The 15006-nt window shown below is 35.1% G+C and overlaps 1 protein-coding gene across 2 annotated transcripts in view; it reads left to right on the forward strand.

Moving 5' to 3' along the window:
* Window positions 1-15006, forward strand: part of LOC148942712 (NPC intracellular cholesterol transporter 1-like) — a 154246-nt gene that overhangs the window by 63237 nt on the left and 76003 nt on the right. For both annotated transcript variants that reach the window (XM_089102813.1, XM_089102814.1), the window contains exons 15-17: window positions 2014-2322; window positions 10320-10571; window positions 13659-13825. In XM_089102813.1, the coding sequence (XP_088958939.1) occupies window positions 2014-2322; window positions 10320-10571; window positions 13659-13825 (728 nt within the window). The remainder of the gene's footprint in view (window positions 1-2013; window positions 2323-10319; window positions 10572-13658; window positions 13826-15006) is intronic.

Raw genomic sequence — 15006 nt, forward strand, 5'->3', positions numbered from 1 at the left:
TAAAATCACGTTTGGGATTCTTTCCAATCATAGCGGGGTAAGTATTCTCCCACTGATCTCATTTATCATTGTGACAATTGGAGCACAGGTGCCCTCTAGGGTGAGAATCACACACCTCCTCAAGACATGAATTACATACTTTAATTTTTACTGCATAGCCTCTATGTAATTTACAAGGATTACATAATTTACACTTTTCACTATAGTCATCTATAATTGTACAATTCTCACATTGAGTCCACCTGCCACGTGTGTGAAGGCACAATGTACATATCGCGACAAGATGTCGGTTTCCGATTTAAACGTACTCAACGACAACACGAAACTGATCCTCCTCATTCGATACATTTAAGTTGGAGGGACCTGTTGGGAGAGAGGAGTCGCACTGTGACCTTACCGCCGTCGAATGATGGGGGAGCCATCTACATTGAATCCATTGGCAATGTTTTCAAAAGTATATCCACAATATGATTCTACTTTGTTCAAATTAATACATCAATAAATTGAGTATAAGCATTTGAATCACATTTTAAAAGTTTCATACAATAGTCCAATGGGGGAGAATCACTCCTCATTATATTGTCAATTGTTCCCGGACAAGAGAATATCCTGCGTTTAAGAGATAACTCGAGAAAATCATCATCCAAAATCAAATGTTTTTCCATAAACACTAGATTTGATCTAATTGTCTTATTCTCAAATTTATTCATTTTCCAGTCATTTCACTCCAACTACTGACTCTAGACTGACCCTGACTCGTTAGCCCTAACCAGAAAAGAAAAAGAACATTTTCGATTTCGAAACAATTTTATTGAATAATTACAACAACAACATCAATAATACAGAGCATGTACAATCAGCGATACTGTTTATTGTCTTCAATATGTTTCACCAATGCAATTAAAGCACATTGAAGTCTATTCACGTGTGATATATCAACTTTAGAGGCGAAACATAATTGATCCTCCATTTTAAATTTGCTCAAGGATATCACATATCTTGCATATACTGCATCCCATTCCAGACATAGCCGTGATCCTTTCGTAATTTCCACTGCAATGTTTGGTGCTCTTGTATTATTATCATCAACTCCACTATCAACTTCTAATAGGGTAAACATTCCACTCGTCATCGTCAACACACACACAAATATATATCCAAAATGAGTAAAGTCAAACCTGTTCTTCTCACTCCTTTGAATTCTATTCACAGACTAATAAAACTATATAAAAAAATATCGTTCCATATAGTCCCCCCGCCGCTAATAGGCAAGCACGTCTCTGAGTGGCTGAGAAGGGGTATGTATCCGACTCATTGATTGGCTGAGAAGGAAACACGTGATCTAACTGTTTCCCGTTATCGGATCAATAAAATTCCCCAATCGATTATGTAAATCAAGTTCTCGGAAATCCACTTCCCCTTCGATTACGCAATCAATTTCTCGGAAATTCACTTCCCCCTCGAGTCCTAGATCAATAACATTGTTCCCGTTAGAATTCAATGCGCATGTGCAACCTTCGCCCCGGAGCTATTACACATAGAAACATCAAATAAATCGACCTTGGTAAAAAGAGGTCATTGACCCCATTAACCACGTGTTCTCCCTAATGACTCTATGCCCTTATATGGTGTGGGCGTGGGAGTTTTAAAAACAGTGTCCGGATCGGGATTCGAAGGGGTATTGTGGGCGTGGGAGTCAATAAGGCCCTTCTACTTCTACCTTCCTTCTGAGAATATTTCAAACAAGATCCCTGCCTGACTGGAGAAAAATATTATGCAGGAATACTTATCAAAAAGGGTTTTCGATGATCATCTTTGATTTCTAATTACTATCTAGTGGAGTTCATATCCAGAGGGTTACTGTTAAGCTCCTTCAAAATCGGTTTAATTGTTTTCTAAGAAAATAAGAGCCAAATGATAATTTCCGTGACCAGTAACATAAAATCAGCCAATTTGATGTCGCTGCTAACCTTGCTATAAGAAGCACAAATTTTTAATTTTTCTCTATTTAAGGTTATTCCATTTCTGCTGCTAGCTGTTGGTGTTGATAATATTTTCATTATGGTTCAAACTCACCAAAGAGAACAAAAAATGCCTGGGGAATCTCATACCTCTCACATAGGACGAATTGTTGGAGAAGTAGGTCCTTCAATGCTACTATCAAGTGTTTCTGAATCTTGCTGTTTTTTTCTTGGAGCACTTTCAGGAATGCCTGCCGTAAAAGCATTTGCTCTTTATGCTGGATCTGCACTTGTTTTCAACTTTTTGCTTCAAGTTTCTGCCTTTGTGGCACTTTTCTCTTTAGACGTTAAAAGACAAGAAGTAAGTCCTTTCTTGTTTAATAATAACATTGCGTATCTCTCTGCATAAAATTTCTTTTTTTTTTTTTTTTTTTTTCCGCATCTCAAGTTAATTCTTCAGTTCCAAACAAAAAAAAAAATATTTTTCATGAAACTTAAAATACGTGCTGCCTCTTTAATTCGAAGCAAATTTCATAAGGCAAACAATTACTACAGAACGGGGTGAAAAAACATGATAACCTTCAAGATTAATTTATTTAAAACAGCTATCGTAGTATTGGCAAAAGTCTCGACTAAACTACGCTATCTCTTACAACACAGGAAAAAGACACAGGAATAACAAGACATTAAGCATGATTAATGACATTTGTATAAAACGAAATGAAAAAATTGCTTTCGGGTGATTGCTGAAGAGAATTGCTGAACATCTACATCTAGACTTTGGCGTCAAGCAGGAAATGCCATCTGTGCCTTTGAGTAGGTGGGCTTTGAGTTTTAAAAAGATAAGCAGCGCTACAACCAAGCACAATGAATTAGCCTTGTGTAATGTGGCTTTTTCGTATCTGAACGCAGGAGTGTCCCGAACCTCTTTTTATTCGGGGGGGGGTCGAACTTCTTAGGTTTTACGGAATTGCTACCTGATCTTCACCGAATTAAAGAAAAATAAGATTGACCTTTAAATATACTTTAATATGCAGAGATAACATAACATGTATAAGATCATAGTTAGAGAGAAATTCAACGATTTTTCTTTCCTTTCCACTTTTGAACTATCTGAGACAAGTCACAGTGGTCCAAAAAATCAAAATCAAATAAAATAAAATCCAAAAAACTGGTAAAAAAAAAAACTGTAACCAGGATTTTTGTTGGGGAGAGGGTTTCGGGGAGTGGGGAGTACAAAAGAAACAATAAAAACGATTTTCTGTGGATGAGGTATTCTCCGCAGGGGGTTGTTTCTGTGGTTGGATATTTTCCACGGTGGGGTATTTTACGCTGGGAGTATTATCTGGGAGGGTAAACGCCAGACACTGATGGATCATTGGCGGTAGCTTTAACTTTTTATGATGCACTGATAATCTAATAAATCGTTATATACTTGGACAAGAGTACTCTCCGAATTGATTGCTAAATTCATAGCGACAAATATTTCTTACTTGATATTGACGAATGTAGGAATACTTATTAAATTGATATTAGCAATATGAGAAGTGAGGAACAGATCGAAAGAACGAAGAACGGTAAAAAAAGATGGAGATAGTGGAATCACTGCAATATTAATGCTCTTTTACATACAAATTAATTCCACGGATTCGAGATGACGCCACTCCACCCTACGTCAGGAAATGACGGGCTCGTTTAACCTCTTTAAAGACGTCCAGAACAAAATTCTGGTCAATATATATTGAGATAAAGAGATTTTATGCCTGAAAATAATGATTGTAAGCTGGCATCTCCGCTCACTATGGCGTCAGCAGGTAGTTGCAGGGCCTTAGGAATTAGTGAGGCAGTTATCACCATAGAAAATTCTTTCACTGAAAAAAGCTGTAATGACCGTAACTTTGTCATCTCGCTTTTGCTTCTTTGATGACGGAGCCAGTTCTTTAAACAACGGTAAAATCACATGTTTCGATGCTTCTTCAAGATCGTTGTGAATACGACGAAAATGATCTGCTAAATAGTCTGTATTTATTCTTCCGTCACATTCACAACATTTGACGGTTATACGGTTGGGTCTGGTTACAAAAACATTACGCTTCTTATCGGCACTTGATATTTCAACTACCATCCAAGCTAATTTCACAAAACCACGAGTAAGTTACTCAGAAGAAATTTAATTATGCAATAGATTCTATTTCGCCTTTCTTTTCAAATCTGTTTCAAACTGGCCGATTGACTGACAAAAATATATTCTAATAAAAGATAAATTTTGTTTCCGAAGACGCTGAACGCCTAACTTGGGTAAGATAAAGGGATAATTACTCCAACTTGTAAGAATCTTTGAAAAGAGAATGGAAAAATTTAAAGAACATATTAAAGGGAGATTAAACCATAGTTATAAATAATGGTAAAAATTCCCATCAAGTTGGATTAAATTCGCCTTTGAATTGTATTAGTTGTAAAGTGAATAAGAAAGCGATCGATGTGACAAGTTGTCTGTCAGTCGAGTGAAAAATCATCGTTACTTTTCTGTTAAACGGAACACACCCAGTAAGTGAAGTTAGATTAATTCTAATGAAATATACCAAGACCTGACGATAATTTAGTACTTTAGAAACAAAATTATGGAAACTACGACAGAGAATTGAGAAAAACAGGGGATGTTGTTCTATTCTCAAAAACTGCACTTTCATGACCAAATTTTCTATCTCTTGTTGAACCTTTAAATATCTGTAGAAGAAGATATCTGGATATCTGCTCAAAATATCTGGTCATGCAGGTTTAAAAAAATAAAATAACTTTAAGAAATGAGGACTTCTGGCTGGAAAGTCTCAAGCTCAGAATGTTTGATTTATTTGTTTCTTTTTAGAAAATATGGAAGAAAACAGACATCATTTAAAGGCCTTTTGTTCCATAGCCTTTTGTTCCAAGGCCTTTTGTTCATGGCTTCCATGAAAAATCTATTACTTTGTTAATTAAAGCTTTTGTGCAAAATGCAAGATTTTACATTTTTGGAAAACTTTTTACTTTTTGGAAAACTTTTTATTTCGTATTTTTGCATTTTGAATTCTCTGCCCTTTTATCCATTCGTCTGCAATTCTCCGTTAACCTTCTCAGTTGAATTTCTTACTAAAAACCAAACTACACAGTTAATTAATGAATCTGAACCAGCTGAAATTACCGAATCTTGCAAGGGGATATACTAAATTAATGCAATTCAATACCGGAATGGGCCTAATGCTCGAAGTCTACAAGTTTGGTTACAGATCAGATAGGATTCAAGAAAAAACTTTGACAAATTTAGTGACAGACCAGGACAAGTAGAACACCCGAATTTGGTTGTTTTTTAACTGCCTACAACAACAAAATTTGTGATGTTTAATAAATTACAATAGGATTCCAACGGATTGTAATGAACATGTCTAATTACCTGATTTGCAAATGAGAGGAAATAGTGGAATAGAACTAACAAATTCACCAAATTCGTTCTATAGTAGCGAAAGGGAACCAAATGAACGCCTAAAATTCAACGAATTTACAAATAGGTGGATTTATTTCGATAGGTCTACCGAATCCACTGAAATCGGTAACGTATGGAAGCCAAATGAACTTGTAAAATTACCAATTTTGCAAATGAGTAAAACTGCTACCAAATTCACCGAATTCGATAACAAAAGGGAATCAAATGGACACGTTAAATCACCGAATCTTCAATTAGGTGTAAATAGTGTGATAAACTACCGAATACACATAAGCTGGGTAGCAAATGGGAATCAAATACATGCGTGAAATCATGCTATCTGTAAAAAGACCGAAAAGAAATAATAGAAACGGGCATCGTGGTTTCGGCAAAATGCCCGTTTCTTTCGAAATTTTCACCCTCGGCGAAAATTTTATCGCATGTCAAAATAGATATGGAGAGAAGGACAATTTCAAGGAATATTGAGGTAGTGTTGAACTAAATCAAGTGATATTATGTGCAGACAGGTTGTCAAAAGGATGTATCAGCAATGGCTGAGGAGCTGTTTACGGAAATAAGTTGAATCTTTCAGCGAGTGTTGAGGGAGATGATGAAAAAACTGCTGCTAATGCTACTACTACTGCAGCTGCTACTACTTCTGAAGATTAGGGTATTAAGGTGAAGCTTTCAGGGAATGTTTTGGGAGAATTTTGAACTAAATCAAAACACACTTTGAGAATGCAGATTTTAAAAAGAGTGGACCAGCAACGTCTCAGGAACGACTCAGATTATAAAGTTGAAACTTTCAGGGAACGTTAAGATTGATTTCGAACAAATCGAAAGGTACTATGTGAATACTACTACTACTACTACTAATACAACTACTGGAACTAGTGAGGCTAATGGTATTAAGATGAAACTTTTTGAAAGTCTTTGGGGTCAGCACAAAGTCAAAACTAACTACATTATTTTCAAAATGTTTGCTTGTTTGAAAACGAACAAACAAATAGGCAGGTTTTCAAATAGGGCATAAAAGTAATATCTTAGGAACGGCTTAGAGTATTAAGTTGAAACTTTCAGGGCCTGTTGAACGTGATGCTGAACTAACCAAAAGGCATTATATGCATGTTGCAACTTTTGCAACTATCATAAATGCTACGACTACTACTTATACTGACTCTAAGGGTAATTAAGCAAAACTTTCTAGGAATATTTAGGTGGATGTTGAACTAAATCAATACACACTATGTGTCAAATGATACTCAGAGAGAAAAGAAAATAACAAAATGAAAAATAAAATCAAAAGAAGGTGAAAAAACAAGGATTTTGTCAGCCAGTGGCGAGCCATGAAAAAGAAGAAATAAGTAAATATTTCGAAAAGGACCTCCGCCAAGTCATCCTCAGTGCTAAACAAAAAAGAAAGAAAAGAAAAAAGAAACCAACGAAAATCAAGCCTTTCAAAGTTTGCTTGACAACGACAGAACAAAAACCAAATAAGAACCAGATTAGAATTAATAAAAAAGAAATTTACCAAGATTATTGAGCAATAATCCTTTGTTTTGCTATATCGTTAGCTGGTCTACAAATTCGGTCATCATTTGATGTGCAAATGGGTTCTCTCAAGTTAGACCGGGCGAAAATACTGATTGAGTCCTTCAAAATTAAATTGGGCTTAATGAAATATCTCCAGTATCTCTGTTTATTGCTAAATTTCGGTTTTTGTATTTTTTTTTATCTTAATTACCTCTTTAAAAGATTGTGGTAGGCCCTTTACAATAGATATTAAGGTTGCCTCGTCAAAAAGAACCAGGTGGATTTTCAAAAATATACAGGGCCAATGCCGAATCAAAGTTATCATTTTTATTTTCAATCCCAGGGACTTATCTATTTGTTCACAGGGACGTTCACCTAGTTGTTGATGGGTCCTAACAATGTAAAATTTCCCACATGAACACGAGATTCTGTAGACACCACTACCCAATACAGGGTCAGATTTATCTTTTCGTGAGTTGAAAAAATGTTCAGTATTTTGTTCAGTTTTGAAAAAAACAGAGAGATTATGTTTTTTTTTTTAAATTTTACAAGTTTATCGATAATTTTTGGGATGTATGGTAAAGTGATAAAAGTTTTTTTCTCAATTGCCGGAGTAACTGAATCAAGGGGATTAAGTTACCCTTGATTCACCTACCCCGGCAATTGAGAAGAAAAAACTTTCATCACTTTACCATACATCCCAAAACTTAGCGATAAACTTGGAAAATTAAAAAAAAACATAATCTCTCTGTTTCTTTCAAAACTGAGCAAAAAGTTGAAGGTTTTTTCAACTTAGAAAAAGACAAAGCGGACCTTGTAATTGGTAGTGGTGTCTACAGAATCCCGTATTCATGTGGGAAATTTTACATTGGTAGGACCCATCAACAACTAGATGAATGTTTGCTTGAACACAAAATTTCAATAGATAAGTCGCTGAGATTGAAAATAAAAATAACAACTTTAATTCGGCATTGGCCCTGTATATTTTTGAAAATCCGACCCATCTGGTTCTTTTTGACGAGCCAATCTTAATATCTACTGCAAATGGCCTACCACAATCTTTTAAAGATTTAATTGAGATAAAAAGAATACATAAACTGGAATTTAGCAATAAACAGAGACACCGGAGATATTTCGTTAAGCCCAATTTATAACAATTTAATTTTGAAGGAATCAATCAATATTTTCGCCCTGTCTAACTTGAGAAACCTATTTACACATCAAATGATGACCGAATTTGTAGACCAGCTAAAGCTATAGCAAAACAAAGGATTATTGCTCAATCATCTTGGTAAATTTATTTTTCATTGATTCCAACCTGGTTCTTATTTAGTTTTGTTCTGTCTTTGTCAAGCAAACTTCGAAAGGTTCGATTTTCGTTGGTTTCTTTTTTCTTTTCTTTCTTTTTTGTTTAGCACTGAGGACGACTTGGCAGAGGTCCTTGACGAAATATTTGCTTATTTCTTCTTCTTCATGGTTCGCCACTGGCTAACAGAATCCTCGTTTTTTCACCTGTTTTTGATTTTATTTTTCATTTTGTTATTTTCTTTTCTCTGTGTTTCATTTGTCATGTATAGCCAGTGTGGTCTTAGATTGTATTTACACTATGTGTATTCAGGTTGCCAAAAGGGTGTATGAGCTATCTCTCAGGAACATCTTAGGGTATTAATTTGAAACATCCAGGGCATGTGAAACTAACCAAAAGACTTTCTCTGTGCACTACTACTGCTGCTAGTACTGCTACTATTTGTACTATTGCAACGACTACTACTACCGATGCTAAGATTAGAAAGGTTTAACTTTCAGCAAATACTTAGGGAAATAACACATTAAATTAAAACACACTCTGTGCACATATGTTGTCAAAAGGGCGTGTGAGCAATGTCCAAGGAATGGTCTAGGGTATTAAGTTGAAATTTTCTGGATATGCTAAGGGGATGTTGAACTAGACAAACTTCAAAATGTGCATAATACTAATTACTACTACAACAACTGGTACTACTACCACTACTGTTGCTAGAGCTACTACTACAACTGGTGCTACTACTACTACTGCGATTATTTCTACTACAACTACTACTACGACGGCTGCTACTAATACTACTGACGCTAAGGGTATTACGACGAAACTTCAGGAAATGATGGAGAGGATTGTGAACTATGCCAAACTGAAACACGCTATGTGGATTCAGATTACTAAAACAGCGTAACATATGTATCTCAAGAGCAGCTTAGAGTATTAGGTTGAAACTTTCAGTACATTTTGAGGGGGTGTGTTGGATTAAACAAAAGGTACTGTGTACATTCTACTGCAACTACTTCTACTACTACTACTAACACTACTCTTAATGCTAAGGGTATTAATGAGACATTTTCAGAAAATGTTAAGGGGTATGTTGAATTAAATTGAAACACGCTGTTGCATGCAGGCTGTCAAAAAGCCGCATCAGCGGTATCTTAAGAACGGCTTAGAGTATTGGGTTGTAACTTTCAGAGCATGTTAAGGGGTGTCTCGTAGTAACAAAACGGCTCTATGTGAATGCTACTACTAATAGTAATAGTACTACTACTACTACTGGTATTAATAATATTACTAAGGCTAATTGTATTAATGTAAAGTTTTCAGGGACTGTTGAGGGTAATGTTGGTCACAATCGATACACATTATATACATGCAGGTTATCAATAGGACACATCGGCAATATCTGAAAAATGGCTTAAAATTTTAAGTTGAAACTGTCAGGGCATGCGGAAGGGATGTTGAACGAGACCAAAAAGGAACAATAATGATATTATTGGCGCTTACGAATAATAATACTACTGCTATCAATAATACTACCTCTATTGTTCCTACTATTGCATATGTTACTGTGCCTACTACTTTTGCTAATGCTAAGGGTATAAGTTAAACTTTCAGAGGACGTTGAGGGTGATGTTGAGCTGGACCGAAACACTATGCGCATATGGTTTATCAAATGGGTGTATTAGTAATATCCCATTGAAAATTGATGAAAACCTTTGTCTAACACATGAATAGTAAGCCAAAATATGTATTATTATAAGAAAAAAACGAAACTATTTAAAATATTATTTACTTTACCAGTGAAAAAGACTATGTCAATCAAAAACGAACAGAAATAAAATCAAGAAACTTTTACCACAAAATATGTTTTTCAAAGAAAATTAAAGAGTTACATTAAAACTAAAAGGAGCAGAAATAAAGTCAAATAATTTCACAAGCATAAAAATACCACAAAATACCATCAATAAATAATGAAACCCAAACCAAACAGAAAACAAAATAAAAAAACGAGTCAAACCCAAAAAACTAAGACTATCAACTTTTTTATGTTTGTAACTATTTTCAGAACCATCGATGGGATATATTATTTTGCATAAAAGGAACAAAAAAAGAAGTAAAAAGTGGAGAGAGTGTCTTACGGAAGGTGTTCAAGATGTTTTATGCACCTGTATTACTCAATCGATGGATTCGACCCATTGTTATTGTTTTGTTTTTCATTTGGACAATGGTATCTCTGTCATTCACACCACAAATCTCCATTGGTTTGAAGCAAGAACTTGGATTTCCTGTTGATTCTTATATGCAAGACTATTTTTCTGTAAGTCACTATTTTTTTCCTGTTTCCTGTTGATTCTTATATGCAAGAATATTTTGCTGTAAGTCACTGTTTTTTTTCCTGTTTGCTGTTGATTCTTGTATGCAAGACTATTTTTCTTTAAGTCACTATTTTTTTTTCCTGTTTCCTGTTCATTCTTATATGCAAGAATATTTTGCTGTAAGTCACTATTTTGTCTTAGTCATAGCATAATATCAGCCACTTTTTTTGCCTAAGTAGTATTTGAAAACTACTTAAACTAATGAAGGGTAATCATAGGCTTTTTTTCGTATTGCAACTGAACATGAATCAAACCATGATTTTGAGGAGGGAATCTAACGCAATTTTTTTTATTTGAGGAGGGAAAATAAGGAATGCATATTTTCTTGCAAGCAAAAAAGGTTTAGAATTCGGACTTCGAAGTCACATTTATCATGATCTACTAAGAGAGTTCTGCTATTATGCAGTTTAAGGCATTGTATGTAGCTTCAAAAGTTAATTACTTAATGTAATATCAGAACTTCTTGTATTACATACTGCTGAATTGAATAGCCTCATTAAAATAATTGATAAGTCACATAAGTATCAGAGAGCAAAATTATCCTGTTTTTTAGGTTCTTCGTGAGGATTCAGAATCAGTATACAATGGCCTGTTTACTTTAAAATGATCAATTTAGACAATATACTACGGTCATTTCTTCTTTTTCTGGACTGATGTTTTCTAATATAAAAAATGAAAAAAATAGAATATAAAAAACAAAACCACTACGAGGTCATGTTTAATAAGTGGTGCAGCTGGGAGGCAAGGAGTGCACATTTCCACGGAAGCTGCATCATATTTAGTAACTTTTTAGACTTATTTTTTGTTCTAATAGCCTACTGTATAATCTATAAAGAATAATTATTATGAATGTCGTGCCAAGCGAGTGTCCTAGGTCCTGGGATGAGGGTGCAAAATAAAAGAAGAACATTTTTGGCAATTATTTGGCAATTCTTTCGGAGGTTACTTCAGCAAAATCTCAGCAGGCTCCATGGATCGCTTACACTCCCCCCGCCCTCCATCCACAAAGTATCTGCAGGTTCAGTCAGAACAGTGGGCTACACGATCGATATAGCTGTTAATATTGCTGAAAAAAAAATTAGGAGCTCATATTCAATAACTTTTAGAAGTAGTTTATTTTCAATACTCCTCTACATAATCTGTACAGCATAATGATAATAAATTTAGTACTAAACTGGCGTTTCAGGTTTCAGAGCGGAGGTCAAACAAAACGGCAGCATGTTTCGCAACTAGTGGTCAATTTTGTCGAAAATTACCTCGCAAAATTTCTGGAGTTAGGACTATCGCTTACCCCATCCCCTACACAGTCTATCTGCAGGTGTAGTCAAAATAGAAAGTCGCATATTTGAAAGTAGACTTAAAAATCCTTAGAAAAAAATATCTACACAGCTGCTAACAAATATTAATCAAAAGGTTAAACAAAAAGATCCTTCGTTCTAAGTATTCTCAAACGCATTGGTTTTTGTTACTTACAGGTTTACCTGTGCTCCTTGTATCAAACAGTTCGTGGTAACGAACTGTAAGTATGGAGCGACCCGGCTCAATAGTAACCGAAACTCTAAAAACCGGAATTTTGATACCAATAGATACGTCAATAGAATCGGATTTTTATGCTGATTTCAAATATATAAGTTTCATTAAGTTTAGTCTTACCATTGAGAAAATTTGCCTTATTTTCGAAAAGAGAGAGAAACAACCGCTAAAAGTTGAAGAACCCTATTGAAAATCGCATCATCAAATTCGGCGTATCAGAGAATCTTGATATTGAGTTTTTAAGCACCTCTAGACAAAAAAGCGGAATTTTGTATTTTTTGCCAGGAGCAATATCACGGATGCGTGTTTATTTATTTTTTTTTTTTTTTTTTTTTTTTTTTTTGTTGTTGTATTCCCCAGGGGTGATCGTATCGATACAGTAGTCCTAGAATATCGTGAAAGGTCTCATTTGAACGGAAATTAAAAGTTCTAGTGCGCTTTTTAAGTGACCAAGAAATTGGAGGGCATCTTGGCCCCTCCCCCACTCTCCCCCTCCCCCACTCTCCCCCTCCCCCCTCTCCCACGTTCATTTTTCCCCAAATTCGCCCAATAAAAATTTTGAGATTGCCATTTTGTTCAGCATAGTCGAAACTCTAATAAATATGTCTTTTAAGATGACTTACTCCCCCATAGTTCCTGCGGGAAGGGCTGCAAGTTATGAATTTTGCCTATTGTTCACATATAGTATTGGTTATTGGGAAGTATACAGACGTTTCAGGTTTGTTACGTCAGAAAAAAATTTCGAGTAAGCCATTTAGCCAAAAAAAGTAGAATTAATATGCAAATTTTGTTTTAGTTATTCATGTACGGTGAGCAAAATTAAAGCTGCATTATTCAAGAAACGTTCAGAAATTAAATAAAAAAACAAGTTTTTTTAACTGAAAGTAATGGGCAACATTAAAACTTAAAACTAACAAAAATTATTCCGTATATGAAAGGGGCTGTCCCCTCCGCAAAGCCTCGCTCTTTACGCTAAAGTTTGACTCTGTCACACAACTTTATTTTTTAAAACAATAAAAACTTTAGCGTAAAGAGTGAGGCATTGAGGAGGGAACAGCCCTTTTCATATACGGAGTAATTTCTGTTCGTTTTAAGTTTTAATGTCGCTCCTTACTTTCAGTTTAAAAAACTTCTTTTTTTATTTTCCTTTAAGGTTCAAAACTAAATATATAGATATAAAAGATTCTGTATTAAACCGAAAAAAGTCTGTTTTGTAGAAATAGGGGCTACAACCCGTGACAGCTTTTGCCAAGGTCTAGAGTATAAAATATAATGCCTAGCAGAAAGCGTTTTTCCAACAGTAATTATAGAAATTGGGTTTTTCTTGCATTGATGCTTTCATCTTGGTATTCTAAAACTCGGGCTCTTCATTTTCTTTTAAAATACAGAGTTAAATCCTTATAATTTATACTCCCATTAATTTGACTCTTCTAATGTTTATTTGTATAATTTACAATTTTTTTTAGATTGTAATCACTCTCTCTCTCTCTTTTCAGTACCTCGGGAAATATTTAGCAGTTGGAGCACCCGTATATTTTGTTGTTAAAGACACTGGATTAAATATAACTGAAGCGGATATTCAAAAAAAGATATGTGGCTCTAATGGATGTGACACTGATTCAGTTGTGACCCAGCTATATTTAGCTGCCCAGATTGGCAATAGGTAACCAAAAAATATTAATTAAAAGAGTGCACCCGCTTCTTTTTCTTCTGTTTTTGTTGTTCCTTAATAATGTTTTTATAACAATTCACGTAACCAACAGAAAGGCATTTCTGAATGTTGAAAAATCTAAAACATCTGAAAATTGTAACAGCCTTAAAATTTGGGTAATTTTTAATCATGTCGTTTTTACTAAAATTAAATTTTTCCTCGTGTAGTTGATCAAAGATTGCAGCAGGCTAGAGAAAATGCAAAGAAGAACTATCAAAAAGACAATCTGTTCCCTTTGTCTTCTCTTTCTCTCAACTTTTTTAGTTTGTGCTCAAATCTATTTTAGTTTTTTTCGAATATAGACATACCCAGATGATCAAATTTCGTTTCAAATGATTTGGCTGCCATCTAGTATCTTGTGAAAACAAGATGGTATTACGAAGCTGTGGCAACAAGGCAGCATAATGTTTAGCTGATTAAACACAATAAATACTTTGACAATTGATAAGCAGTGGTTCCGTTGAGGGGGGGGGGCACAGTGGCCCCCCCCCCCAAATAATTTGGAGAAAAAATTATCAAGTAGCTGTAAAACTGTTGTTCATTTTAAGTTTCAGCTTCGTTCTTTAGTTTGAGCAGATATTTTTTTTTTTACTTAATCCATCCTTGTTTTTAACATAAAAAACGCGAAAAACAATGGCCCAGTACACTTCCCAATATGGATGCCCATAGACTGAATTTTCGGGGGGGGGGCTACCTGGTCAAATCTGCACTTCCAATGATAGAAATCAGGGCACTTTTTTTTAGACCAGGGCACTTTTTATAGAAAGAAATTTCCTAGAAACTTCAAAAAGGGCTCATGGAGGGGAACCCCCCCCCCCGCCCCCCTACGTCAATCATTTCCCCAAACACATCCAATCTATATTTTGAGATAGCCAGCCATTTTGTTCAGCGTAGTTTAAAGGTCCGGAAATTATGACAAGGGTTGTAAGTTATGCCCTGGGATGATATAAGGTTTTTTATAGAAAGGTTGGTCGTATAAACCTCGGAGGGGCTCATTTGATTGGTAATCAGAAGTTCTACTGACCTTTTTAACTGTCAAAAGGAATAGGAGGTCAACCCCCCCCCCCCCCTACACCAATCATTTCCCAAAACACATTCAAACAGAAATTTTTAGATTGCCATTTTGTTCAGCG

Source organism: Artemia sp. Qi Xiang Cuo, chromosome 16, assembly GCF_049724085.1.
Source record: "Artemia sp. Qi Xiang Cuo chromosome 16, ASM4972408v1, whole genome shotgun sequence".
NCBI classification, from domain to species: Eukaryota; Metazoa; Arthropoda; class Branchiopoda; order Anostraca; family Artemiidae; genus Artemia; species Artemia sp. Qi Xiang Cuo.